The sequence below is a fragment of the Bipolaris zeicola genome (genome assembly GCF_000523435.1).
Source record: "Bipolaris zeicola 26-R-13 unplaced genomic scaffold scaffold_102, whole genome shotgun sequence".
Taxonomy (NCBI): Eukaryota; Fungi; Ascomycota; class Dothideomycetes; order Pleosporales; family Pleosporaceae; genus Bipolaris; species Bipolaris zeicola.
Window position 1 is genome coordinate 48948 of NW_006912151.1, and position 27932 is coordinate 76879.

Below are 27932 nucleotides of genomic sequence, written 5' to 3' on the forward strand. Positions count from 1 at the left end.
AGTAGGACCATTCCTTCGTCACCTAAAATCTACCCCAGAAAGTTTTGCTGTTGCTGCTGTCCGGGCCGAGGAAAAACACTTGTTGTTGGTACTTGGTCAAGGTTGATTCCTCCTAATGTACCTTGACTGCCTGCATTCTGCCAGCCCTGGCCTGTCTGTTGATTGACAAAGGCACTTTGTCGGAAAGGGTTGGTGCTACCCGTCGCGTGCACAGTGAGTCCACCCTGTGGGGAGAGGGTGCTTTGTGGCGATGGTTGCCGTGCGAATGGATTTGTGCCAGTAGGCGTGGGCTGTAGAGGCTGGGGTTGTTGTGGCTGCTGTTGCAGAGCAAATGGTGACTCTTGAACTGAAGGCATGGAAAAGGGCGGAGAATTGACCGGCGACTGCGATTGTGCTGAAAGTCCAGTGTTGTGTTTTGCAAACGGATTCGTTGATGCACGGTTGAGTGAGCTGGCACCAGTCGGACTACTGGGTAGCATCGATTGGCGGAATGGATTTGTTGAGGTTTGCTGAGGCTGCAGAGGCTGCAAAGGCTCGGCAATGGTAGGAATCTGCATCTGCTGTGGTTGCTGCTGTTGTGAGAAATCAGGCATGCCGTTCTGTGGTATTGATGGCATGGTGTTCTGTGTGCCGTAAGGTTGTGGCGAGTAGCCACCAAAGCCTGCGCCGGTAAACTGGGCCTGGAGTTGGGGCGCTTGTGGCTGTTGGCCTAGTTGGAAGGGATTCGTACCCTGGCCATTTTGCATTGGGAAAGGCTGTGGTTGTTGGGGAAAGCCCATGTTCTCTGTCTGCTGTGGAACCTGGAAGCCTGTTTGTTTGGGATACTGCTGCATCATCGGCTGTGTAGCCATGGTTTGCTGGTTGTCCTCGAGCGACTCAAACAGATCAATCAAAGGTGCGTTTGCAGAGGGTTTGGTCGGAGCTGCTGCTGGCTGCTGGCTAGTAGTATTGCTAGAGGCCGACTTTGAGTCCGTAGATTTGCTCGCCCCATTGGTGGACTTGCCCCCATTCTTTTTCGCCTCCTTCTCGGCAATGTACTGTCGTCGATTGATCTCAAAATCCTTATCGGCCAGGTACTCTTCCAATGATGCAGCCAGACTGGTCGGGGCGTGCTTGATTCGTGGAATCTCCAATCGTGTTGAGTGTTCATGCGACCTTGCCAGGCTAAGGTACTGGACAACGGCTTCGGTTTGCTTGACGAAAGTGCGGTAGACTGCAAGGGCGCGTGTTGCGTCGGGTTTTGATAGTTCGAAGTAGTGTTCTGGTTCGTTAGTATGGCGAAACTCGAGTATGCACACTCAACTCACCGAGAATATTGATAGTGCCCTCGTTCATGACGTGGAAGAGCACTAACAAGTCCATTGTGAGCAGTCGGAAGGCAGTCAGCGTGATTTCGTTTTCGGGCTCGTCATCGAATGGCTATTAGGGTCAAAGTCAGCGCGAGTGTGGATGTTGCTGATAAGGGGCATCCTCATACCTGGCACTTGAGCAACGCTCTGATCTGGTCCTGCACACTCTCTGCTTCACGCAGGAGGCCCTTCTCTATGGTCAGGCGCTTGAGGCGGCCCTCACCGCCACGCACGTAGTCGACCTTGGTAGAGCCATATTCGATGGCGCGGCGGAGCAGGTATTCGGAATAGGTGCGGATGTTGTGTCCCTGGGTTTGCACTGTTGGGCGCAATGTCAGCGGTCGAGTCCTGTCAACTAGCACAAGCCAAAGTTTATCCGCCTGTCACCCCAATAAGCCGGGCCAGCGGATTCGCTGTCCGAGCACTGTGGCGTACATGTCTTGAGACGTACCCTCTGTGAAGTGATTGATGGCCAGTTTCCGGTGGGGATTCTGGGCAAGGAATTTGAGCGTAACCTCGGGCTCGCCCTCCCTTATCATCAAATGGACAATGATAAGGCTCTTGAAGACAATGGTCCATGTCGAGTCGCGCAGACGGTTGGTGAGGGCGCGGAAGATTTCAGCGACGCCTGCTTCGCCGGCGTGTGTCGCAACGAGTATGTGTTCGACATACTTTGATTTCGGTGCTGCGAGCTGGCGGGTGTGTTAGTCCATGGCAATGGCGATAGTAGCGGCGATGAGCCGGCTGCGACTCGGTGTAGAGGCAGCGCATACTTGCCTTGATCTTGGTGCCGCCCTTGACGCTCTTCTCAAAGGAGCTGGCCATGGGTTGCTAGGAATACTGCCGCGCCGGACAGACGGGTGCCCGACTGGGCTGCTGGCAAGACGCTCCGGCGGTCGTCCGGGTCCAAATGAAGATGGTCGCGTTGCACTATCGCAATGGCTCTGCTGGTCCTAGGGCAGCATTACGGCGCGGGGGCAGGGCGGAAGCGATGTTGGCTGAACGGGAGGAACGTGGACTATGGATAGAGGAGAGGGTGAGGTGAGGCCTGTAGGTCGCAGCACCGCGGTCGATGGCCGTTATTAGAGCTGGCCGGGGTGGAGGAGTGAGGCAGGGCGCATGGTGGAGCTTGCTCAGGTCCCTTGGGCGATGACGCTCCCTGGCCCTTCTTGGTTGCGCCCACCGCCCTCAGGGTCCCGCCTGTCCTCCCCCTCCCCCTCCAAACACAAAACGAAACTTTTTCTCGACACACCGCATACACACAGCCAGCCAGCCACACCACAAAATGTCTGCTTCACCGCCCCCAGAGGAACGCGAAAAGGCCGACGCCGAAGCCCGCGCAAAAGAGCAGGCCGAGCAGGCCGCTTTGCCGTACAAGTGGGACCAGACCATCAAGGACCTTGACATCACCATCACCATTGACGCCAAGTACAAAGGCAAGGACCTCGACATCAACATTGGCCGCAACTCCATCAAGGCCGGTATCAAGGGCGAGACACCCATCCTGCACGGTGACTTCCCCCACCCCGTCCGCGTCGACGACTCCACCTGGACACTAGCCTCGACCGGCTCCGCAAAAGAAATCTCAATCCATCTCGACAAAGTCAACCAGCTCGAATGGTGGCCCCATATTGTCACCACTGCCCCCAAGATCGACACCTCCAAGATTCAGCCTGAGAACAGCAAGCTGGGCGACCTCGACGGAGAAACGCGGGGCATGGTCGAGAAGATGATGTACGACCAGAGGCAAAAGGAACAGGGCAAGCCCACCAGCGATGAGCAGAAAAAGGCCAACATCTTGAAGAAGTTTCAGGAGCAGCATCCCGAGATGGACTTTTCAAATGCCAAAATCGGCTGAGGGGATACACAACGATGGGCACTCCAGCCCCGTGACGAAGAATACGCTCATGGACGTGATAAAGATGAGCCGGCGGAGGAACGACAAGGCCATATCGGGTCGTACGCGTAGAAGGAAATCAGCGATCGGCGATGTCCGGATTGCCGGCAAGAATGTGCTGACACGAACAGACTAAGATGCATTATACGAGATTGGACACCTGTAAACACGGTTTCATTGAGCATCCGATCCTAGTCGATTATGTGAGATAGAATTCAAATTCTAGGATAATTACGAAAAAGGGACTGTTTGAGATTGCGTTGTCGGTGCAATACTTTTGGCTCCTGGTCAAGCATGCAATACTGGAAAGCACAAATCATAGAACGCCGTGCGCCAAACAACTGGGGGTATCATGCAATCAAGCTCAGGATCAAACTAAGCCGCCCAAAGTGACAGGAAGCAAGAAACAGAAATATACAACGATAGTCCAAGACCGTTGGACTGTTCACCTCTTGAAGCCAATTTACAGTGAAAGAAAACAAATGCTGAAAAGATGGGAGCCGTAACATGCTGGCACAACACAACGAAGAGCGTCCCACTACTAGTATACCAGAGCGCTGCAACGATATAGAGGAACACAACCGCATCATCTCGATATCTGTTTGCTACATCGATCATCATCTTTCATGTGATCGTTTTTCGGCGATTTGATCTGGCGTGCCTGTCTATTGTGCCCAAGGATATCGCTCAACTCAACATCCACAGCCGACTCCCGTGTCGCCTGCGAACTCGTGATCATCTCTTTGACACTCACCTCTCTCCATGGTTGATATTGCGCATACCTGCCCGTGATCTTTTCAACTATCATGCTCCGCGCACGCCTGCACTCTGCTCTTGTGGTGAAGATATAGATGATTGCGTTCCAGGCACCTTGAAGCGGCAGGACCGTCGCGGAAAGAATATTCAGAGCAAAACTGGGCCGGTCTTTGTGCGTGAATTGGTACATGCGGTTTATACTGCTGGGCAGCCAGACAACGAATAACGCTAAGAACATGAGGAAGGCAACGTAGAAGTATGCCATTGCTGCAGCATGGCCCTCTGGTGTTCTTTTAGCTGGAGGACGGGGTTTCGATATCGCTGTTGGTGGTACAGTCTTGGGTTCTGGAGGTGGGCTTGTGGCGATTATTGTTGCTCTGTAACTGCTTCGTGATGGTGGGGTGTGGTGGAAGTTGAGTTGCGCTTCCACGTCCTCTAACAATCTAGAAATTCAGATCGGAGAAGTATCGTGGAGCGGGCCTGAAACCAGCACATCGGGTCTACGAATACTGGAAAGTCTCTGCGTGCTCGAGAAGGAGTTGATCGAAATGCAATCTGGATCCGGAGAGACACTCCTGAACACATCACTTTGCTGCTGGGTATCGCACTCAATCCGCGTCGTTACAACAATGTTATTCCTTCCCGACAAAACATCTCCGGCGCTTTCTCTTTCGTCGCTCGGATCCCGCACTGTTACGAATTGATTCGAGTCCCGAGAAAAATACCGCAATTCGACTTGCTTCTGCCAAATTCGGTACCCCGTCACACTGTAAATGGTAATAGCCGCCAAAATGGTGACCCTTCACAGCTCCTATCAGCAACTTACTAGCAAGCATCTGAGAAAGGACAGGGACCCACCACGCAGGAACATAGAAGAATGCTATGCGCATCCACTCAACATCAACAGATACCCAGCACCATAGCATCGCAGAACCTATAACGGGATGACCAGTTCGGCTAAGCACAACATAAGCTATGACTGGTATACACGGGATACCGTAGTTAAAAGCAAAATACCATTTTTCCAAATGGCGTAGCTGCTGCGCGCCATAGCCGTAAAAGAAGACGAGGAAGACGTTTAAGGCCATGCAAAGAACCCAGAAGGAATCGGCGACCATGAACCATTGGATGAGAAGACCTTGAAATTCACACAGGCCAGATGCAGGTTCACCCGGCGCTGGTAACACCGAGTTCGACATTAGTGTTGCGACATTTGTGAGAATATTGCCTAGCGTGGCGTAGAAGACTAGGCGGTTGATTGCTGTTCGAGCGAGTCAGTCCATTGTACCAGAAAGACCTGTCGCTCGACTCACGTTTTCGGAAAAAGGGAAAGGCGATGAATGTGGCGACAATGATACTGGACCCTACGACTGAGAATATCGATGCTATCCGTGTGGCGACTACAAAGCCGAAGGCTTTGTGGTATGGGAGTTTGGTGGCCATGTCTGAGGGATGGGAAAGAGTTGTATGTGCAGGGCTTTGGTGAGAACGGTGGTGGTATTTCGAGACAATTGTTATACCATCCATTCAACTGTGCGAAATGGGCGACTGGTACACCACAAAGACATTGACGAGACTCTCAAGAGTGCGAAAGATACGAACGTATGGTTCTGGGGCCTACCCGCTGCGCAAGGGCTTAGATCTTGTCCCCCCGAAGGGATGACTATGAGCATCGGAAATGTACCGCCAAGCTATCCCGGACAAAGGCGGGATTCAAGAACGCATCCACTTACATTCTTCCAAAAGAAGGAAAATGTTTTGAGACGTGGGGCACGTACTCCAGCTCCACCAGAGTTTCAGTGGCTCTTTACAGGAAACGGCATCGTGCTACGAAGATGGCTTAGCAACGAGGATAGAGGATTTGCCCCCTCCCCTTCGCTCACATGAGCACGACGTCGGGCAAGTGACCTGAAAACGGGTTTTCAAGGAAGGCGGGAAATGCAAAGACGGAAACAGTCAGCCTGATTTCGGGTAATGGCGTTCTGACGAATGAATGAGAGAGGTAATACTGGCTTAACGGCTCGAGGTGTGTTCTTCCGCCCCCGTATCACGAAGGACCGTATTAACTCGATTAGCTGTTTTCAGCACGATTCGTACCGAGACCCAAAATGCATCTATACTGCGACAATATTATCTAGTAGCATGTGCAATAAGTTCCACTCATCCGCCTAGAACGCCAAAAAAAACACCCAGTCCACATAGTAATAGCAACCATACTCTAGTGTCCGCAATCGTCAACCCCATCCCCCCTCTTTACCTCCCGACGCACTTACCCTCTCAAGCAACATGGCGCTGCACCGTTTCTTGAAGCTGAGCTCACCCACCAATCAATCCATCTACACACCAGCAATGCCAAGGGCAGTTCAGCCGTTGCCTCAGAACAACGGCCGTCGCCAAGACCAACCCCATCACGCCCTCCCCGCAACTCCTACCGTAAACGCTAATTGGCCGGGCCGCCCCTCCGTCCATCTGTGACTTGCGCAAAGCACCACGCCCCAATCTATCAAAGAAAATGGTAGGAATGCCCTTGCAGCGCGTGGCTTACCCGACTGTGTCAGACGACGTTTTTACTTGTCTCAGGGAGAAAAGAGTGATCGAAACGCCACAATGATACCTGCTTGCATTTACGAGATAGTAGTGAAAGAAATGAAATAAGAGGTACTACAAACTGTACTCTTATCGAGGCAAGGACTCGAGCTAAACGGTGAAATTGTAGCACCAGCGTCTACTGGTCAGTATGGCGCAAAAAAGCTGAAATAATTCGCTGGGTCCGGGTACAGGTGCGATCGGATACTTGTCGGGGTAAGCTATGCCAAGTTGGCAATGCCCGGTTACTGGGTCACACACTACGTATATGGCACTGCATGCGTACAACACTGCTAGAATTTTCGCGTGGCGTGGCAGTGCTGAAGGTAGTTACACGGGTTGGGACTGGTCTATGACAAAAGATATCGCCGGATAGTAACACGCTTTGAACGAAGGCGGTTGGAGAGAACAAGGGAGAGTAATACAAGACTGTCCCTTCGGGGTACTGCTAAGTAGCTGGGAGTATCCTTTTGATTTGATTGGCTGTCGTAAAAGAGCCTGGCCGTCTTGAAGACTAGAGTATCGGGGTTCTTGGGATGAATTACCTTGATACTGATGACCACAGTGAATATTCTGTACGATTGTGGAAACGGCGTGGCAAACGGTGAAAAGGCTGAACTCAATCGACCCTTGCATACTTGACGCATTCCATGAATAGCTAACGTACCGCGAGGGCTTACGCTTTCGGGATTGGCGTAGTACTTGGAGTGTACATGCAAATTGTAGGACCACAACAGTTCCGATGAAAGACATTGAGCAATTGCTACGCTAACTCGCTTGCAGAATCGGCTTCTGGTACCTATGCGTTGCGCTCTTTCTCAGAACAGAGGGGGCTAGCCTTGCCTTGCTCCTGCTAGTATCTATAATATTACAACCTTCTATCGCCAAAAGGCTTATAACATTTATAACCGGTGCAGGTCAGCTGTAGCTATAGATATATTGTTAGCAGCGATATACTACACCTAAGCTGCTTTAAGCTAGGTGTGCAGGTCTTTCTTGTCTAGCACTTCTAGCGGGTACTTAGTACCACTACAGAAGCATGACAACCTCTCAGATTTAGGTACAGTGCTTAGAACGGAATGATGCTATAACAAGCTATAAGCTAACAGACTTTCGATAAGATCTATAAGCTGTTGACGCACCTACTGCTAGCTAAAGCGAGGCGGTTGCGTGACGCTTATACTGCATTGTGGTATGATATATGTAATATAAGGCTCCTAATCTGAGAATGTCTATTCTTGTAACCTGCTGTAGATTTCATTATGTCGGGGCGTGTCTGTGGCGGCTCGCCACGCAGTGTATCTCGCTACGTAGTGACCGACGTTATATTGTGTATTGCATTTCACCGCAAACGCGGTAGGATCAAACTGTTTACACGTATATGCTATCGTTTTCAGCACAGAGGTGATCTCTTCAGCTTTCCCGACAAATTGATTCATATGACCACCTCATGTGGTTCCGACCTAGCCGTTGATGTCACTCTCCTTAGCCGCCAAGGTAGTTGTGGTTGCAGCAGACAAAATCGTTTCCACCCGGACAAACGCGATCTGCAACGCACATCAGGGACCGGATCATATCTAGAGCTGCCAAAATCAAACGACTTACCGCCGTTCAAAGACCGGCAACCTTCTCTCCATAGGCACTGAGTGCCGGAGCCGTGGCCCGGGCAGTCAGGGATGACGCACGCCATGATGTTGTCCGGGTCATTAGGGCAAGGCCAATTACCGGGATATCCAGTGTACGCGATACCGCCCCATCTAGTGCGGCATACATTATGGTCGAGGCAAATGCAGTCATCGCCCCAGTTGTTTGAACAACGACCACCAACGGCCGCTAGGGTCGGAGCTGCGCCGAACAGGAATGCAAGGGTAGCACTAATGAGCTTCATGTTAGAAGTGGGTTGATGAGTTGATCTGCTTTGAAATGGATTCTGCGCGTCAGACAAGAAGCCCCCGGTGTTTATATAGACGCAGCATTGATTAGTACTACTATATAGCTTCTGCACGACGGTGTCACTGAATGCAGATCTATCCTCTATCAGAAACTAGTTGGTAATAGTTACTTGACTTGACTTCAAATTCGATTTACCTAAGGCTCATTTGGTTTGCTGTCAGCTGAGGTGTCTTCGGCTGAAGTTTCCTGTTCATCCGCTAAAGTCTTCTCAGCTGAGGCCGTTTTGCTTTATACGGTACTCTAACGTTATTGCCGACCCACCGAACGTGTCAAGGTGGGCCAAACCAAACTAATTTAGCTTAACGGTTCTCATGACCGGCTGGCAAGAAGACGATTCTAGTAGTTACGCAGGTTGACACTTATTATAGTCTTATTGTTTATTTGGAACTTGACCTATCATTACTCTTCCAACTTGACCCATGAGCGGCTGGCTCTTCAATTAAACTTTTTGTAGCTAGCTTGGTGTTTCCTCTACATGGCACTTCGTTTCGAAGCCATATATCCTAGAAGTAGCCACTAAGTTAGATATTGGGCATCAGCTTCTATGGCACTTCTGCAGCTAACAGGGGGCACAGGAAGTGAGTGACACCCTAATTTCACAAAAGAGACAGCTAACGATGTAAGAAATAATGAAAAACATGCATATGATTTCTTGACAGATTTCGCTGCCTTCAATATATCCCAAATCCTGAAAACAAACATCTCTACGTAGCAGCCACCGCCGCATCGGTGGTTTTCCCTACATCACTCTTCACGGGCTCAGCTTCCCTCCTCTGCTTCCCAGAAATCAAATACACATTCGCCCTCACCTCCAACAGGGGATCATCACTCGGCTCTACACCCTGAACTCTCGGAATGGGATCAAAAATCACATTCCTCTGCTTCTCCAAACTCTCCTCCTCCCCTAGCATCTTCTCAATCGTAATCGTACCCAGCTCAACCACCTTCCGTTCTTCAGGCCAAATCTGCGTCGCATCATCCGTTACATCGCCCTCCTCCGCAATTTGCGCAAGAAGCTTAAACTCAATCGGAGCTTTCTCAAGACGCGGTGTCAATTCGTCGAAAAGGTAGGTATCGGACTTGCTCTTGAGCGCTTCAACATCGACATGCTGCTCGCCCGCAACAGGCACAATGCGATATCGCAGCGTGGTAACTTTATCTTGCTTGACAAACTTGAACGCATTTACACCAAAGAACTTTTCCGTAGCAAAGCTCTCGGGACTGGGCTTAGGATCTTGAAGGAATCGCACGGTTTCAGGGTGGCGAGATAGAAACTCGGGGACGGCTTCAGCGGCATTGCTGCTTGTTGCTGCTTTGAGGAATTCGAGGAACTCGGCTCCTGTGCGTGTGGGGAAGTATTTTGTAGAATGGGCGATTATGTCAGTGTGCTGCCGTTTGTCGTTTTGCTCCGGGAGGTGAAATCGGATTGCGATTCCGCGCGGGTTGGCGTTGGCGTCTGTGTCGGGGATTTGGGGGAAGCCGGTTGAGGAGGAGAAGCGGACGGTGATTGGTGTGGATGCAGCGTTGAAATTTGGGGCTGAAGTCAGCTCTGCGGCGGAGGAGGTAGGTGTGAAAGTTCCGGTTAGGAGATGGCCTTTTGCGTGGGCTGCGTTAGGAGTGGGTGTTAGTGACCTGAAAGGGTCATGCAAGGGGAGAACGACGAACCTGGTCGAAAGCTTTTTGCTGCATCGCCAGCCATTCCGCGAAGTGTGCTCACGAGACCATTACTAGTCTCTAGCACCTGGGTATCGGTTGAAAGTGGCATGCTGGAATATCTTCTAACTTGAATTTATCGGTCAATCGAGTGCAAGTTGAGGACTGTGTTTCTGTACTTAAGAGTTGATTGCCATTCCCTGCGATCCATCTTGCAAGACTATATACACGCCCCATCTCTTCCAAAAGGCACTATTATTTGTCACGAACACCATGAAAACCCCTCAATTCGATGATTCATAAACATGTTCAACATGTCGTCTTATCGATCCAGCATACACAAACTACAACCCGGGTCCGCTAGTCTAATGCGTGTAGTTTCATTGGCTAATAAGGTCCTACAGGCGTGCTGACTGCATGCTTACTTGCAGCGTCCCGCGGCTGTAGCACGTATATTTACAAATACGTCTTGAGTTCTTGTTGGATTTGCGATACAATGCAGTTTACTAAGTCAGCTTAATCATCTGCTAGGCCGCTTTGAGGTTAGTACAAGGTGCATTTGGTTTCCTCTGGCCATTTGTACGTCAATGGCGTAATCATCGTTCACTGGTTTCCTTGGTTTTGTCTTGTATCACATTACATGTTGGTTGGATGATTGGAGGTATACAACCATGTTTGAAAGGGGGTTTGGGGTTGGCTTGGTGCTTCTGTCATTTTCAAGACATTCATTTCTCCCGCTCTTCTCAGGACCATGTCACGTGGTCCCGCGACTTCTTTATCGCTGTTTGCGTTCACAAAAATATTGCGATTGAGATATTTGGGGGAATGTGAATAGTGGACTGTAGTGGCTATAGATATACTATTGTCAAGACGCTCAGCCCAGCAACGAATTAATACCGCATGCTTCTTGGTAGCCTCCACCTACTACACCTTCCAAAAATTTTGGCCATGAATTTATTTCCATGCCTAACGCTTGGAACAAATACCATGGATTCCCTTCATGTGATAATGTTATAACCACGCTTTTAAAGCATATATTACAATGGCTCCTAAGACACTACTACAAGATAGTACAGCAAAGGTAATAGTGGCAGGCACAAGTCCCCTGAGGGTTTATCCATGCTGATTGAAACAAATCATCACTACCATTACACTGCTCTAACATCGGCCATGTTTCATAATATATGCCATTTGGTCAAGCTGTCATGTGGGCCTACATTGTCTGCACATACTGTTCGGCATGCTTTAATATCGTCCGGACAGCAATCTCCAGGAGGATCCTGTGTTCTCGCTTTTGGCATACATAATCTGTTATAGATCACACCATTGGATATATGTACCACCTTACTAGGACTCGCAGGCTGGCAAATGGGATTGCGTATGCCAAGGGTGGCAGATGCAAAACCTGCAAAGAGCAATACAACAGGGATAACGTTGAAAGCTTGGTATCGCATCGTAGAGACTGTTTGTAGGACTTGTGTAAGTATGTGCGAGAAGGATTGGAAGACCTGAGTTGGACAAATACTCAAAAAGCTCTTTATGGGCCCAGATGGAAGTTTATATACTTGGGCTTATATCCGTTGCTCCCACGGGCCGAAATCTACGACCCCAGTGGACCCAGTAACTTGGTGAAGGGTATTTTGACGAAAGTATACAATACCGGAAGCGGTTCATCGGTGTGCTCCGGATGTTATCAGTGAACGGTTGGTAGCCCTAGATTGTGAAAGTAAATGCACGATGGAGCTTGCGCTAGCCTGATTCGTCAATGCTAGTGGGACGGAGTGAAGCCTGTGCGCCAAGGCTATGAAGTCCAGTCCTCTTGTAATACCTCAACGGCAATATTGAAGTACTATATTAATCACAACATTTTGCAAATTTCCATCAAGCATTCTTGGTCCAACGGTAGGATAATTGCCTTCCAAGCAATTGGCCCGGGTTCGACTCCCGGAGGATGCATAACATCCTTCTCTCGATTGCAACGTTATGACTTTTTTTTGGTTCCGGCCTTTTTAAGCGAAGTTTATGAGAGGGGGGCGGGTATTCTCCACTAGGATGGCACGTTAAAAGATACAGTTTATTCAAATATGATTACAACTTAAAATGAGCTGACTACGATGGCCTGTCATTCCAGCCTAAATAGATCACTTGGATAGCACTCCCGTTTTCATCATAGGTTACCTGTGTACAGGGTACTCCACCTTCCGGAAAATTCAATGCATGTCTTAACAAAATATCATGTACCATGTCCGAATGTACCGTCTCAATAAGGCATAACCTTAAGAATTTAGAGAGCGTAAATTTGGTACCTTCCAAACCTTCGTCTACACATGACTGTGTCAAAACGGCAGTCCTCTATTATTGAATGCAGAATATTAACACAAGCGTATGGACCCAGAATACTGACAATGAATACAGACAATTCACTTGGACAACACCTCTTTCCCTTTCATTTACCCGCATAAAGAGATTAGTGACAATTAGAAGAGATTTAAAGCATGAGACTGCGAGAAAAAAACTCATTACCTGCAAACTTCACTCTCATATTATAAAACATGTATGGCGGGTATTATCTCGATCAATTCATGTCCAATCACAGGGAAACCATCCCTTCCCATCACCCTCTCTGGATATATAAAATTGAAAAGAAACTTTACTAGATAACATCGTAAAAAAGACCAACAACTCCACCCTCACCCCACAACCTCATCCCTCTCCGCCAACGCCCCATCCATCCCCGCCTTCCTCGGCACAAGTATACTCCTCAAAATACAAAGCTTCCCATTCTCAGGACAAACCTTCTCCCGATTCAACTGCTTATCCGCCGGCCCCGTCGGCCCCCCCGAAAACTTGGCTTGACCAAAAAGCTTAAACTGTCTCTTATCGCTCTCCGGATACTCCTGGTCGCCCCACCTGCCCTTGAAGTTGAGCCAGGCGGTGGGCGCCTGTCCATCATACGCTTCAAACTTGTTGGTGCTGGGCGTAAACTTGTAGTACCAGGCGCTGAGCAGCGGGTCCCAGACGGTGCCTCTGTTGGTGTAGTCTTCGAGGACGCCGCCGGGGAGGTTGAGGTTCGGGATCGTGTGGTCGTGGGTGCCGCCCATGGCGTAGTTTGCGTGCGAGCCTTTGGACGAGTAGGCAATGGGGCGGATGCCGGTGGCGTCGCGTTCGACGGCTGAGTAGCGGAAGGCTTGGCCGTTGGCGTGCTGTGAGAACCAGATTGCGGTGGGTTGGCCGTTGGAGAAGCGGACCATGGTGTGTTCCCAGTCGCCGACGTGATTGCCTGGGTGGTGTGTGTTAGTATTGTGATACGCACAGGTGGTTGTGGTGGACTTGGTTGGAGAGATGAGGATGTAACTTACCAAAGTTTAGTTGCTTCCATCCCAGTACCTCTCCACCGTAATTGTAGGCGTAGAAGTACATGTAAAAGGCATCTACATTTCCATTTCCCTTGTCGTTGACGATGACGGCTGCAGTTGTTGCGCCCTCAGTTTTACCACTCGCGTTAGGTTTTGTGCCTTTGATCCATGTAGGATCTGTTGTAACATCATCATTGGAAGTAAGCCAGACATTGTTGGCCATTTGATCCAAATTTGAGGTCGTTAGGGGCTTGGAAGGACCAGGGACTTCATTGAAGTTTACGCGAGGGGTAGTATGGGTGAGGAATGACTGAAGGTCGGTTGGGTAATAGTTCTCCTCGGAGTGAAGATAAACGATTGGAGCTGTATGATATTAGAAGACTTTTCTCCCTTTGGGAGAAAGAGAGAAACAACTCACCATACTTCAAGACATAGTCGGGTACACCACTTGGTACTTGTCTTTTTTCTTGTGAGAGAGGTGCTCCGTTCACCAAGGACACAGCGACTGTCACAACAGCAATGAGAGATGTCAAACCCATGATTTCTGTGTTTCTAATCGACGAAAGAAGGAAATCAGGCTTGTATTGAGCGTCGCCATGACAGTTATCTTATATGATATCTGCACCTCTTGCACACAAGACCCATTCAGCTGAGTGAACTCCTTTAGTCTGTCCTCGCCGTGCGTTGCATAGATGTATTATCCCCCTACTATTGCTTCCACACACACACACCTTTACATGCAAGTTCCACCCATCTATGTATGCATACACCTTCGTTGCATTCCCATTCGCTGATTTTGTCCAGATGAGCATCTTGGCCCTACCAATAAACTAAAGACGCATTCACACGTGGAGACCTGAGGCAAGCAAACGGCAGATAATCGGGGCCCGTCCTACTCGTGGTGGCAGGCGGATGTGGCGTGCATGGTTGGCCGCCATGTGCGCGGGCCCTAATGCAAGGCTGGTGGCTTTATGTGGCGATCCCAGCCCAGGGATGCAGCGACTTTGATAGGGCAAAGGCGTAGCCGATGGATTAATGAAGCGCGAAAAGCATGTCCACGTTAGGAGCTGGCGATTTCCGAGCTGAACTACGGCCAAGAAACTCGCTGTGAGTTGCCTTTTTGCGCATAAGGACCGCCGACGTCTATCGCCCTTGGAAAGAAAAAGAAAGGGGTGTCTGCAGCAGCTGGGTCTGGTGACTGTATGGCGCTCACGAGCGAAACGAGAATCTCAGGTGTGGAGTAAACAGGAGTGTTGATAGCCGAACGGTGTGACCTTCCCGAAAGGGATGGCGAACATGAGTAGAACTCTGCCTTGTGATGCCCCTGAACAGTCGTTCTGCGCACATGCACTATCCCATGCTCACACATCACACTACATCAAGGCTTTATCGAGAGCGAATCACTTTACGCGTGGGGGGAAGCAGTGTTCAAGAAAGGTCTGATAGTTAAGACACAACGCAAAGCAACATGCTCTTCCGTAGTCTTTGGCACTATCGCCTGCTGTAAAGTATATGGTACAGTCAGCTACTAGAATACAAAAGTCCGTGCATACTTGCGATCCATCTCTTCGTACTCTTCTTTCAGCATCTTGCTCCTCAGTTTATTCAGCCTGAGTGTAACGCCTTCTTCCTCGCCTTCCAGCTTCTCCACTTCCTCATCTAGTGTTTTAGTCCCTTTGACTTTCCACATCAAACTTGACAAACCTCCATTCTTTGCCTTGTCGCGCTTCTCCCTAGCTTCGGCAGCAAGATAAGTCATGATCTTTCCCCATGACTCCAGGCCAACCTCCTCGCACTTTTCACATTTCTTGCGAAGATCGTCGTTAGTGCGTATAGCATTTAGAGATTGCGCAATCTTGGAGGTTGAGACTCCGTCGCGGACCCAAGAAAGGCCCTGCTGGCGCTGGGTAGAAGACGACCCTGCAGTCGCGAAGAGTATCTCGCCAATGTAGTTCTTGAGTGCAGCTTCCTCACAACGGTCACTCTCTTTACGCAGAAGAGGTTCATCTCCCGAGGGCGGAACCGGGGGGTAATCTGGCTCACGGAGAAGACTGACTAATGTGCCCACTAAACTTGAATCCTTTTGTGGTGCAATAGTGGGTCTACGCGCCTCTTCTGCACCGATACGAGCCCGGAGTAGAGATACAAAGATTGGTAATGCGGATGCGATTCTTCTTTGCTCAGCGAAGAATATAGCCAGATTTGTAGCAGCGTAGACAACGTTAGGAGTGATTGAGTTCTTTGGTGCGGTGGAAGCTAGGACACCAGTCTCTCGATCAATGACTGCAGAGGGCTCTGAGGTTGGGAGGCCAGAGATAGCAATATCTAGTGCCCATCTGTACATCTCCTCAGCAGAGTCTGGAAGCTTTCGGAAGCTGAGCCAGTCGGCATACCCCAAGGCAGCAGATAACCTTTGATAGGTGGTAAATCCCTTGGATGTGATGATCGTGAGATAGAAAGACTCGGGTGCTTCAGCAGCAGGCACACGATGCTCTTCGTCCGGTACTTCTGGCATTCCAGGAAGCACAGCCTTCGGTCGCGGATTTGTAGCCGATGGGACGAACTCTGGTGCCCAGACATTCCTTCTCCATTTGTCTGTAACCCATCCATCCAGTCGCTCTGCGGCACTGGCCATGCCCATGAGCACTTCATAGTAGCCTTGCCGCCACTCGTCGCTCTTTGCCGATATATCAAAGCCTGCCTTGCCCACCCCCGGGACTAATATTCCTCCCTCTTCTTGTTCCACAAGGCCAGCTCCGTCCTTGTCTGGGTTCTCAAGCCGATTCAGCGCATATTCCAGCTCTGAGTAGACTCGGGCCCAATTCGGAAAGCCCTCTTCCTCGTTGTTTTCGGGAACCTGCCACCACTTTCCTCTCCTAAATCTGAACCTTGTGATCAGGCTCCATTCATGTGGCGACGGAAACGCCCGCTCTTGCTGTTCGCTCAGTATGCCCAAGCTTGCGATACTGAAGCATGACGTAAGGAGGAAGATGAGTATGCTGTATCGCACACTCAATTTCGCAGTCTCTTTGATGAACTTCTTGTGATTTGCGCTGATGGAGAATAGACGCTGGAGCTGGCCGTTGGAGAGGTGCTGGCCAGAGGGGTACAGGAACGGGAGTTGTGGCCGCGCAGAGCCCTGGTGGGCAACGAGGAATTGGCGGGGGTGCCTGTAAGAGAACTGGCGCGGACAAGGAGGATTGGGCGTGTGGTTTCTTGGGGGCTTCAAAGCGCCCCGTGGCAGCTTTGCCAGATGCGCCGGCGGCCGCATTGTCGTTTGCAATTGCTTTGCCTTTTCTTCAGATGTTCTTTGCGGCCATCCGTTGTTCACGCGCCAAGACGGCCCTCGCGCTCACCGCTCGGCAGAAAAAGTTCAAGGGCTCGGAATTTCGTTTCGCGACGCTACAACATTTCTCCAACATTTTTGCGCCGCCATCATGTCTAAGTCCAAGGTTGATAACGTCGAGAAGAAGCGCAAGCGCGATACTGAGGTAGCAGAGGATGCGCCCAAGAAGTCCAAGAAGTCCAAGAAGGTCGAAGATTCCTCGGATGCGCCTGCAGTCGAAGCTGTAGAGGTGAAGAAGGAAAAGAAGGAAAAGAAAGACAAAAAGGATAAGAAATCAAAGAAGGACAAGAACAATGTAGAAGCATCCGCCACTGAGGAGGCTGTAGAAGACGCAAAGAAGGAGAAGAAGGAGAAGAAATCCAAAAAGTCCAAAAAGTCCAAGGATGTCGACGACTCCGAAGATGCCCCCGCAGAGGAGGCTGCTCTCATCGATGAGATGAAGAAGTCCGAAAACTTTATCAGCGTCAACGACGACGAGCCAATGCCCGACGCCACTGATGCGCCAGCCAAGAAAGACAAGAAGAAGGAGAAGAAGGAAAAGAAAGACAAAGAGTCGAAAAAGTCAAAGAAGAGCAAGGATGATGCCAAGACTGAGGACACACCTATGGAAGACGCTGCTGAGGAGCAGAATGGCACAGCGGAGCCCGCCCCGGTAGAGGCCAATGGTGTAGACCTTGAGTCCAAGTCCGAGAAGAAGGAAAAGAAGGACAAGAAGAAGGACAAGAAGGAAAAGAAAGAAAAGAAGGCAAAGAAGTCTGAGGATGTAGAGACCAATGGCGAAGCTTCTGCCGAAACCAACGGTGAAGCTGCCGCGGAAGACGTAGAAGTCACCGAGGAAGTAAACGCTGAGGAGGCAGAGGAAGCTGAGGCTGCAGTCGAAGCCAACCAAGGTCGCTTCATCGTCTTTGTTGGTATGTATAGTAATGCACATACGCTGCTTACCAACCGCTAATCAACAACTCCCAGGCAACCTCCCCTACTCTGCAACCAAGGAGCAAATCGAGAAGCACTTTGAAAAGATCAAGCCCAGCGAGATTCGCCTACGTACATACAAGGGTAGCGACAAGTTCATGGGTACATGCTTTGTTGAATTTGACCGATTCGACCGCATGGTGACATGCTTGAAGAAGTACCACCATTCCGTCTTCCCTGACCCCAAGAAGAAGGAGGGCAGAAAGATCAACGTCGAATTAAGGTATGCTAATATTGCGCCCTACATTCTTTATATTCGATCAGCGCAAAAGCTAACAAGATGAACAGTGCTGGAGGCGGCGGTAACAGCGAAGTCCGCAGATCCAAAATCGCAGCCAAGAACGAGAAGCTCCACGACGAGCGCGCCCGCGACCGGGTCAGGAAGACCGAGCTCGAAATGAAACAAAGCGAACGTAAGCAGAAGAAGGAGGCCAAGACTGGCAAGAAGGGTGAAGATGCTGGTGCTGAGGAGGCTGAGGCGACGGAGAAGCCATCGGAAGCTGAGACTTTTGGTATGAACCCGGCTCGTTTGGCTATGATGCAGGGCCCCCAGCGGCCGGTGCACCGGTCGAGATATTAGACTCTGGAGTCATGTTGGATAATTTCAGGAGCGATTATGTGAAGACATTAGTGGTTGACGATTTGAAAAGAAGGGGAATTTGTTTCTTGTTGCATAGCATTTGCTTGCATACCAACACTTTAGACAGATGGAGGGTAATGAATGAAAAGTTTGGGGTAGTCGAGTTAACCAATTGAGGTGCACTGTTATTGTGAAGCTACCAACCTGATTCTCAAGGTGCTCTGGTAATGCTTCTCATGCCTACAGCGACCTACTACATATGCATCAGGAACCAACGAACGTGCTGCAGGGATCCTAAGCATGTCCGCGCACGGACCAAAGGGTCCACCAACCGCGGTCCCATCGCAACTTTTTTGTGACGCCCTCCAGCAGACTCCCCGCGCCATTGCTCTGGAACCTCCGCACTTCTTTGGAAAACCAAATCATACAAACATCCCTCTTTTCACGACGTCAATCGTTCAATCCTCAGTTGAACCCGAAACCACTCATCCAACACCACAACCCACCTCGGGAGTCCGCAACTCACTCGGAAATGCACCACTAAGCCTACACCACCTTCTCCCCGCGCACCTTACAGCACCGCCATACCAATGGAAACCCTAAAAAACCTCCCAATCATCCGAAGCATGATGCGCCCACCCGCCGCTCCAACACCATCGCCTCCCGCTCCTGCAGCGCCCTCCCCTCCTCCACCCCCACAACCTCCCACCGAACCCACATACCAACGCCCGCCCATAACCTCCCCGCGCTCCCTCCACCAACTCTCCATCTACCTCCTCGGCAGCACCTGCCTCCTCCTCTCCACAACCCTAACCCGGCGCGCCATCCACCGACGCCACATCCGCCTCACGCCCTCCTACTTCGCCCCAAACACCAACCCACACGAGTACTTCAGCCCCTTCGCCGACGCGTGCCAGGCCTTCAACCTCGCCACCATGAACTGTGCTAGTGTAGGCATAATGGCGCTGGGCGGCGTGATGTGGGTGAGTGACATATCGAATCTAGCGGAGGCGAGAAAGGTGCTTAGGGGACGGTTGGGGTATGAGCGCATTTATGAGAGTGAGGATGATGTGCCGAATTCGATTTCGCAGATGATCATGCAGGCGGGGGAGGTTAGGGTTAGGGAGGAAGAAGAGAGTGGGGAAGAGGGGAAGGGGAGGTAGTAAGGGAGAGGGGGTGTATGATATTTGTAGGATATTTTTTTTGTATGATAATGATTATGAGTTTGGGTTGTTTTAGGTTGGTGATTAGATGGGGGTGTGGATGTGTTGTGAGCAGGATTCGGAGACGAACGATTATATCACGATGTTTACGATAATGCAAAGACGACGAACTTGGCTCTTTGCACATCTGGCAAGATGCACAACCCTGGTTTCTGGCACCTTTCATGTTCAATTTTCAGGCGCTCCATCGCCGCGCCCACCTCGACTTCCCTGCTCGCTACTTCCACGGCCCGGAGTAGCTGAGCTCGTGTTGGAGCTCGTGTCGGAGTTCGGTGGACACGGGAAATATCCCATTACAGGGCCAGGTGAGGGATTGACAGATGAAGGGTTGACAAATGGCAGTGGCAGCCGAGCGGCACTTGTACCGGAAGCACCTATTCCGCTTGGTGGACTAGTGAAGAATCCCAGCACAGGGCCGGTCGCAGGGTTGGTGAAAGACTGGGGCGGAGTATAGAATGGGTTTGGCAGACCACCTGGACCGAAGTTGTAACCGGAAATCCCATGCATGGTCGGTGCCAGGCTGATTAAAGTTGACCTTCCAATCGTCGTAGACGGGCATGGTGTTTGGAGTTTTGATCAAAATTCGCCGGTCCGGCGGTCTTTTCCATTCTTCTACTACTACTAGACCCTGAAAGATGTTGATCGAAACCGCAAAGCTACATCCATATGAGATATACTTAGTCGGCCAGCAACGCAACACCAAGTGACGTTTTAGTTCTTTTTGAACAATCTTAATCTTGGAAAGTTTGGAACCGGATTCCGATTTGCAGCAGATGCAATAGTTCAAGCCACAAGTGTTGCATTCAGCTATACATAACAAAGTGTCGGTTTTACCATCCATCCAGTTTTGAAACATGGTGCAGGTATCGAGCTCCGATGAAAAGCACGGCTCCCTACATAGGCGACACCGGATGTTCTGGATACGAAGGACGAATTTCGCAAAAATATCTTATAGTGACGAATCCAAATGCTGTCTCCGGTGCGTAGGTCGCTACTGCAGCATTGCTCATTTCCGTTTCCGAGACATATTGCTTTTGCGACTCGCTTGATGCGCTCACTGTCGATAGACTTCCGAGTGAATTATGTCTTGCCTGCTTCTGCACCTTGGGCTCTTGGTCGACGAATTCGTTGTCTCCGTACGTCTTGTTCAATCCATGTTCGGAACCACATGCCATTATGCTGCTGTTATGCTGATCCATTCATTATATGGCAGTCTATTATGACAACGAGAGTTGATGACAAACCGTGCCTATAGCAGTGTAGCTGAAAGGTGGTTGGCGAAAGAAAGCTGGCATAGCCTCTGAAGATGCGGTAGTGATCTTTATCCGTTGTTGATTTTGTAAGCACAGCTGATTAGGCAGAAACACTAGTGATAAAAGCCACGAAACGAAGCTTGGTATTTTATTGATGAGAGTCGAGATTGAGTCCAAATGAATGTGCGGCGATGATGATGAGGTAGGAGAGATAGACGAATTATATAGCGAACTTGTAGGCATTAGAGCGCTGCACTGCATGTCCTTATTGTAACTATGTTTTGTTGTGCTGCTGTCTTATCGTAAACGTGTTTTGGTTGTCGTACCTAATTCTCGAAGGTTAGGAAGTGGCCTGCTATCCTTTTCTGAAATAATTGATCTGATACGCTATATAGCAAACAGCGACAAAAAAAAGTTCAAGCCATCGCAGTGTGGACTGGCGTATTGGGGGCTAAGAGTTGTAAGCCAGAAAGTCGGGGCTTTGGTAGAGCGAGAGTGTGGTAAAAAGAAAAGCGAGCCGAGACCAAAGTATGTTGCATACGCCCAATCCAGACTCACTTGCTGTTAGCGTCTCAGTTGGCAAGGGACAGGAGTGGCACCATGTTAGCGGGCAGGGAAGTGGAGTAAGAGTAGTAGACAAGTGGCTCTTTGCCGCCAAAGCTAGACCAGGTGAATGAGAGGCTGTAGCTAGAGTGGGAAAGGGGCCCACAACCGCGGACAGGCGTAGTTGCACTTATCGAATGGTAGTGTCACACAAGCGGCACAACTAACACTCTGCAATCCAGGTTGACCATGTGACGTCAATGCCTAATAGCAAGTGTGGGAACTGCGAGTCACTATTAGTGACACTCCTCCAGCTATGGCTTGGGGCATGTAATGACAGAGTTGCTTGTGAATCGTGGCGATCTGGACACACATGTCAAACCTGCTTCACTCTAGCAGTGACTAGCCAAAGGTCATTCATTGCTTTGGTGCTGCTTGCAAATGGAACATAAATGATGAAGAAGGCACAGATATATCAGAAAACTGGTATGAACTACATGGCGACTGTGCAGCCAAATTTTAAGAAAGACAACATACGTCCATAGTATCGTCAACTTTGGTGCCGCATGCCACCGACTCGCTCTTGAAGCAAACTGGGGATCCCTCTGAAGTACTAGCTCACTGAGCGGTTACAGCATAACTAATCCAATACCACCCATATGGTCTTTGCTTGCCTGGTTTCTCGAGTTGATGCCGCCAGGAATCGGCGCAGCACGATAGTTGTAGAAGTAGTAATGTAATGACCCGTCTCCAGCACCAAAGCGTTGCTCTTCCAGGAACAGTGGGTTATCGAGTAGAGTGAGGGCGTTGAAAACGTCGAAATCAGCCTAACTCTGTTAGCTGACCATCCAAGTTGTGTAACATCAGCATGTTTACCTTCTTTGCCAGAATGAGCGCATCCTTCATCAGCAAGTTCAGCCGTTTCTTCAACTTTACTTCGTCTTTCTCAAACGCAACCTCAGTAGCATAGTAAAAGAGGTACGCCGCCTTGATGGTGTCGTGCTTCTTGTTACCAATGACGGTACTCTCAAGGTTGTAGAAGGAGAAGTAGTCTGTAATCTTGTGAGTATCGGGGTCTTCGACGACGTAACTCCACACGACCTGCTCCTTTGGCTTCTCTTTTGGTGCCATCCAGTGTTCGAACTCAGTTTTATTGAACACCTGAGCCATATCCATGCGCTCAAGATATCGCTGCAGGAGACTGAGAGTTGCGTCAACATCTTTAGCCTCCATTTCGCGAAGTCCTGGTGTAAATGTGGTGTCGTCCAACTTGTACCGAACGATCTGGCGTTGTTTGGTGCTGCCGTGGGGCAGGGGAGAGAAACCAACATCATACAGCTTTTCCCAGTTAATGGCGCGGTGGAAATATCTGGCGGTTGAAACGGGAGTAGGTAGCAGGGATCCAACAGTGTATACAGCCTGAAATGTACCTTCAACATAGCAGCGGCGGGTGATTTCCTTGATGAGCACGGGCGCTAATCGCTTCGAACGGAGCTTCTTGTGGACGCATAGGAAGTTGACTTCGGAGCAGTTAAGAACCTTGTCGCGTACCCGCATCTGTATCGGGATGCCGGAGATGAATGCAACTAGCTTGCCCGAGGCGGTTGCGCGAACACCAACGTGCCATTCCTTCTTCCAACCAGGTGCCTTGAGAGCCCTATGACTGTTAGCTTGAAATTATTGTCTACTGTTGCAACAATCCTACCAGTTCAAGAACGACGGCGAGTATTTGAAGCGGAAAGTTGCATCCTTGTCCTCGACGTAGTGGTTGGTGAGCAACTCGTAGACTTCTTCTAACTGCTTCTCTTGTTCCAAATCCATAGTCACCCATTCAAAGCCGGGGTACATGGGGCTTGGGTTCTTGTCGACTTTTTCAATATCAATCTCTTTGATTGGCCCATCCTTGATGTTGTCCTTGTTTGCCATCTCGTCAAAGCTGGGAACGGGCTGTGTCTTCCAGAACGCGTGACTGGCCATGTCTTTTTGGCTACCTTGTGGTGCGAGCCCTGTGAGCATCTCGTTGAGGTTGAGCGCTTGGAGCAGCTTTTGCAGGTCATCCTTATTATTCGCCTTGCCCTGGAGTTCATTCGCAAGCGCAGGATTGTTTGCGAGCAGCATGTTCATAGCTTCCTTGGGCAGAATTCCTCCAGCGGGCGCGTTCAAATCCGTGACCTCGCCCGCCTTTCCCTTGCCGCTGAGCGCATCCTTTATCTTGTTCTTCTTGCTCTTTTTCTTCTTTCCGGCTGCACCCTCGGCCCCTTCCGCTGTTCCGGTCTCCTCGTCGCCACTTTCGTTTGCAGACTCGGCCTCTGCTTGTTTGCTCGATTCGGCGACTGCTTCGGCGGCTACTTTGGTGTCGGCGTCGGGGTCAGACACCTTGGAGGCTTCCTGAGGCATATTTGGAGAATTGGGGAGGTTGAGAGGATGCAGCAGTAGCAGGCGTGGCGTGGAGGGAATGTGGCTGTTGTCGTGTCAATCGGTAGCTCAGGAACAGGCAATTGGCGGTATTGCGTAGGTGGGGCATGGCGGGGTACGTAGGACAGCCCTGCCCTGATCGCCAACGCCATTTGTGGCACCTGCTTTGAACGCCTACCAAGTCGAATTACTCGAGCATACGAATATGCAGGCCGTCCTTATTGCAACCATAGTTCGCTGTACTGCTGTCTCATCGCAACCCTAGTTAGCTATTCTGCTGCCTTCGTCGCAACCGTAATTGATTTAGTTATCGTACCCGATAGAGGTGCGCCTAACAGGCATGTACCCGTGAGGAAGTGTACATATTTTTGGTAGTATTACCAAACGATCTTCTAGGGCTCAAGAGCGAAGTCTCGCTGACGTAAATGCTCGTCAAATACTTTTACTATGTACTTTGACTCCAAAGTCCATTTCTTGTCACCCGATTCCGGTAGGTTAGGGTGTAGCCTGCCATTATCTTCTGAGATATTTGACGTGATACGCTATAGTATAGTAAACCGAGGTAAGAGAAAAAGCCAAGTCAGTCATGCAGGCCATCTCATCTGCAGACCAGATCTATGTCAATACGCACGTGACCATTTTAGAAAATTTTTATGCTGCCTCAATTAGAAAGAGCAAACTAGAACGAGGAAGAGTAGGCAAAAAATCAAGAAGAGCAAGTCGCAATCAGAAAGAACATGGGGACTTTGATTCTTGGATAAAATAGTTGCGTATGTTCACGTGTCTATGTTGGAATAAGACGTCTGAGTTTTGGCATCAGCCGACTATAATTTCCTAGCCATCTCCTTATTTCGCATTTTTCACACACCAAAAGCAAGCACTGTGCAGAGGCAACGTTATTGTTTGTACAACTTTTCCAATTGGAATTTGTATTCAATGCAGTATGCTACTTAAAAATCCTTCCTATGCTACTAGATCAAGATTGCTTTTTGCAACTTCATCTTAGGGTATATCCAGTGGTACAAAAACATTAGATCCAGTCCAAGGGTCATGACAAACGTCCACAGGACGGGTATATGGGGGAAGCGTTTTTTAAGGATAGTAGATGAAGAAGAAGGCCAGTTGTGTGCTGCCGTAGGCGCACTGGCTCAGATGTTGTTACACGGGATTTGACAAAAATGAAAATAGGGGGTTGGTCGGTAGGGTGGATTGGAAACGCAAAAAAAAGGGTATCGCTTAGCAGATAACGCAAAATGTTGAGAATGAGCAGACATTGAGTCAAGATGCTCAAGAGGTGGTTGGGGAGGGAGGTTTCGCCTGTATCGTAGTTCCATTTCCAAACTTGATGGTGAAATCCACCATGTTCAGTTCGAAAGGGCCGACATCGACCGTTCCAGATTTGGCATTGCCGTTACGATTGTCGGTGAGTAGGGTCTGTATGGATTCCTGTGCGTTGGCAGCAACGTCTAGACTACGACTTTCCTGAAGCGCAAGTAGAACAGCGATACGGCCAAGGTCAAGCGCATCGACATTGCTAGAGATGGGCTGCGTGATCAAAGCATTCGTGCCACCCGAGTTCTGGTTGCCAGAAGCTCCGTTCTGCCTGCTCTGGCCGACTGTCTGACGCTTGACTTGCTGACCTGGGATTTGCGCAGGACGGGGATGATGAAGAGCTGATAGCGTGCGTGAAGGATGGAATGTCGTCCGCAAATCCATAGAGTGCAGGTGCCGGGGTACAGATCGAGAAGCCAGACCGTTGAATGTGATCAAGGCGTTCTCGGCCGCGCAGCTCAGAGAAAGTGTTGAGAACAGTGACAGGATAAGGGTTGCATTTAGGGGCACGTTGAAGTTAGTTGGGGCTTCTTCGATCAGGCGTGGGATACCGGAGCCCATGGTAGCGTTGTTCGCCGTACCTGCAATACTAGTGGTTGTGCATCCAGTGGCATCGTTGTTGGTGCATGTGCGTCCTGTAAAGCCGTTGATGCAGATACAGCTGCATGACATGTCCGCGTTGAGTATTGCAACACCTTCGTTTTGACAGGTGATCACACCAGAACATTGTCTATCTCCTGCGCCGGCTGTCGGAGCTGGAATGGCCGCGCCATTTGTGGTGCTCGCACCGCCGTTACCATTGTTGCTTCCTGTGTTGTCTTGAGCAGCGCTGGTACTAGCCGCCCTGTTCTGGTTGGGAATGACGACCAAGACAACCGGGATGACGACTGCTGCAGCGATGATGAAAAGCAAAACAATCAGAAGTGTGATAAATGTCCATAGTGGCATGCCACAGCATCTCCGGCGCTTCTCCGGTTTCTCGTTCTTAGTATCATTGTTTACGAAGCCGCGGTCTGAGTTTCTGACCGAAGGCCAATCAGAGTTGCCACCATTGCTGGCGTTTGGAGTAGCCCAACCTGAACGAACTGGGGTTTCCTGGCCAGGTGGAGGAAATGCCGCAAGCATTTCAGACAGACCTGACTGGCGCCCATTGTTCTTTTCAGGTCCGCCACTTTCCCAAAAGTCCATACCCAGTCGACTAGCTGTACGTCCACGGTCGAGATTAGACGCGAGTCGTGTCGCTCTTCGAATCAAATCCGGCAAACTTGTTAGACTACCACGTGCCTCAGCGTCACGAACGGCATCCATGTCGAGTCTTGGAGGCCGTCGCGTGGCAGCGCGGTCCCCCAGTGCGATTGGGCGTAGTTCTTGTTGAAGCGGCGACGCGGTTCCTCCAGCTGCGGACTTCATTCTGAATGTTTGTAGTGTGCTTGTGGATTCCGACGAAGTCGACCTGCTCAAAGGCGACCTCGCCCTTCCAGGGGAACTATCTCTTGATGAAAACGCTGCTGATCCCAGTCCCATTGCAGCGATTCCGGAAGCATCCGTCCTTGGCTTATTTAGGCCATTCTTCTTGTCACCGGAAGGTTCCACAGATCTGATGGTCATGAGCGATGGCTTGGTTCGCCTACCCAGACTGGCTTGTCGCACAAGACCTGGCGACGGCTGAACAAGGCCCCTTTGGTCGTCATGCTCGCTGGCGGAAAGGGTATCCATATTGCTATCGATTGTTCCTTCTTCGTCGGAAAAGGGGTCGTCATCTGGGTAGAAGGCATCTGCGTTGCTTGGAAATACATTACTCGATGCAAAAGAACCTCGCTGCGACTGGATTGCTGTAGAGTGGGACTCTGACTCCTCGACAATGGGTGACACGTAAGACATTTGTGTGTAGTATGACGAAGGTCCTCTTCGCGCAGAGGGTGGCGGGCCTATACTTGGAAATCGTCGAGTTTGTTGTATGTTTGGCATGGGCGGTTGGGGGACGGGGAAATCGGGTATGGATCCAATCGAGGAATCGGACGCGATAGATGACGTGGTGATTGGACGTGATGAAGACTGAAAAGAGCCCGGTGAGAGGTTGTCGTTACGTTGTGAGAAGCCTATGGACATCGGAGAGGCCGTGTCTGGTGATAATTGCTGAATTGGAAAGTCTTCGGACAGGGGGCGAGGGTCTTGTCGTGGTGCCCGGATCCTTTTGGGCGAACGTGGCGGAATGTCAGGAGGGGGATCTACCCTCTCGGTTCTGCTGCTAGGGAGGGGCCATTGTGGTGACGGAGAGCTCGACTCGATCTCATTTCTGGTGTCTGGCACAACCCTTATCGGCGATGGCCCAGCCTTCCCCTGAGAATATTGCGAGACGAGTTGGTTGGGTCGGCGGGGGAGACCGATGATCTTTGAAGTGTCTGGGAGCTGTGTCCTCTTTTGCTCGGCCTGCATTCTCTCCCGAGCTGCCCGTACTGAGCCGGGCTTCGAATCTCCATCTCTTTCTGGGTCCGTCGCACGGTATGCCCCGGCGCCCAACCTCGGGTCGTAACTCATGAATTGAACGTGGGAATGCTGACGGCGGGTGTGTCAGTCGACACTGGCCTGCTGTGGATCGACGATGCGCAACGCGAAGCTCCCAAGTTGAGATGGAGATGAGTAAAGGTAAGTAAAGACGATGACGGTAGTCGAGACGGGCCGTCGAGTTGCGAAGGGAGTTGATTACAGGTATGGGTG

General features: G+C 50.3%; 11 protein-coding genes across 11 annotated transcripts; 3 read left to right on the plus strand and 8 right to left on the minus strand.

Annotated features, from left to right (window-relative positions):
* Window positions 1-29: 29 nt before the first annotated feature.
* On the minus strand, window positions 30-2174 carry COCCADRAFT_37811 (uncharacterized protein; the record flags this gene model as incomplete). Its single annotated transcript, XM_007715302.1, has 5 exons — window positions 30-1261; window positions 1308-1419; window positions 1478-1668; window positions 1801-2041; window positions 2127-2174. The coding sequence occupies 5 exons, from the start codon at window positions 2172-2174 to the stop codon at window positions 30-32; spliced, it is 1824 nt and encodes a 607-aa protein (XP_007713492.1).
* A 460-nt stretch (window positions 2175-2634) lies between these two features.
* Window positions 2635-3207, plus strand: COCCADRAFT_99238 (uncharacterized protein; the record flags this gene model as incomplete). Its single annotated transcript, XM_007715303.1, has 1 exon — window positions 2635-3207. The coding sequence occupies one exon, from the start codon at window positions 2635-2637 to the stop codon at window positions 3205-3207; it is 573 nt and encodes a 190-aa protein (XP_007713493.1).
* A 625-nt stretch (window positions 3208-3832) lies between these two features.
* Window positions 3833-5445, minus strand: COCCADRAFT_37813 (uncharacterized protein; the record flags this gene model as incomplete). Its single annotated transcript, XM_007715304.1, has 4 exons — window positions 3833-4435; window positions 4490-4802; window positions 4861-5263; window positions 5316-5445. 4 exons carry the CDS (start codon window positions 5443-5445, stop codon window positions 3833-3835), a joined length of 1449 nt encoding a protein of 482 aa, XP_007713494.1.
* Window positions 5446-8073: 2628 nt separating this feature from the next.
* COCCADRAFT_37814 (uncharacterized protein) lies at window positions 8074-8476 on the minus strand (the record flags this gene model as incomplete). Its single annotated transcript, XM_007715305.1, has 2 exons — window positions 8074-8135; window positions 8194-8476. The coding sequence occupies 2 exons, from the start codon at window positions 8474-8476 to the stop codon at window positions 8074-8076; spliced, it is 345 nt and encodes a 114-aa protein (XP_007713495.1).
* Window positions 8477-9245: 769 nt separating this feature from the next.
* On the minus strand, window positions 9246-10306 carry COCCADRAFT_99287 (uncharacterized protein; the record flags this gene model as incomplete). The annotated part of the gene is made up of 2 exons (XM_007715306.1): window positions 9246-10147; window positions 10207-10306. The coding sequence occupies 2 exons, from the start codon at window positions 10304-10306 to the stop codon at window positions 9246-9248; spliced, it is 1002 nt and encodes a 333-aa protein (XP_007713496.1).
* Window positions 10307-12884: 2578 nt separating this feature from the next.
* COCCADRAFT_99265 (uncharacterized protein) lies at window positions 12885-14089 on the minus strand (the record flags this gene model as incomplete). Its single annotated transcript, XM_007715307.1, has 3 exons — window positions 12885-13474; window positions 13554-13913; window positions 13969-14089. 3 exons carry the CDS (start codon window positions 14087-14089, stop codon window positions 12885-12887), a joined length of 1071 nt encoding a protein of 356 aa, XP_007713497.1.
* Window positions 14090-15078: 989 nt separating this feature from the next.
* On the minus strand, window positions 15079-16821 carry COCCADRAFT_99290 (uncharacterized protein; the record flags this gene model as incomplete). Its single annotated transcript, XM_007715308.1, has 1 exon — window positions 15079-16821. One exon carries the CDS (start codon window positions 16819-16821, stop codon window positions 15079-15081), a length of 1743 nt encoding a protein of 580 aa, XP_007713498.1.
* Window positions 16822-16987: 166 nt separating this feature from the next.
* COCCADRAFT_99231 (uncharacterized protein) lies at window positions 16988-18448 on the plus strand (the record flags this gene model as incomplete). Its single annotated transcript, XM_007715309.1, has 3 exons — window positions 16988-17807; window positions 17863-18091; window positions 18157-18448. 3 exons carry the CDS (start codon window positions 16988-16990, stop codon window positions 18446-18448), a joined length of 1341 nt encoding a protein of 446 aa, XP_007713499.1.
* Window positions 18449-19110: 662 nt separating this feature from the next.
* On the plus strand, window positions 19111-19584 carry COCCADRAFT_52661 (uncharacterized protein; the record flags this gene model as incomplete). Its single annotated transcript, XM_007715310.1, has 1 exon — window positions 19111-19584. A coding segment is annotated over one exon (474 nt), but the record flags the coding sequence as incomplete, so codon positions are not given.
* A 2512-nt stretch (window positions 19585-22096) lies between these two features.
* Window positions 22097-23864, minus strand: COCCADRAFT_6033 (uncharacterized protein; the record flags this gene model as incomplete). Its single annotated transcript, XM_007715278.1, has 3 exons — window positions 22097-22294; window positions 22344-23124; window positions 23173-23864. The coding sequence occupies 3 exons, from the start codon at window positions 23862-23864 to the stop codon at window positions 22097-22099; spliced, it is 1671 nt and encodes a 556-aa protein (XP_007713468.1).
* A 1305-nt stretch (window positions 23865-25169) lies between these two features.
* On the minus strand, window positions 25170-27752 carry COCCADRAFT_6034 (uncharacterized protein; the record flags this gene model as incomplete). Its single annotated transcript, XM_007715279.1, has 1 exon — window positions 25170-27752. One exon carries the CDS (start codon window positions 27750-27752, stop codon window positions 25170-25172), a length of 2583 nt encoding a protein of 860 aa, XP_007713469.1.
* Window positions 27753-27932: the final 180 nt, after the last annotated feature.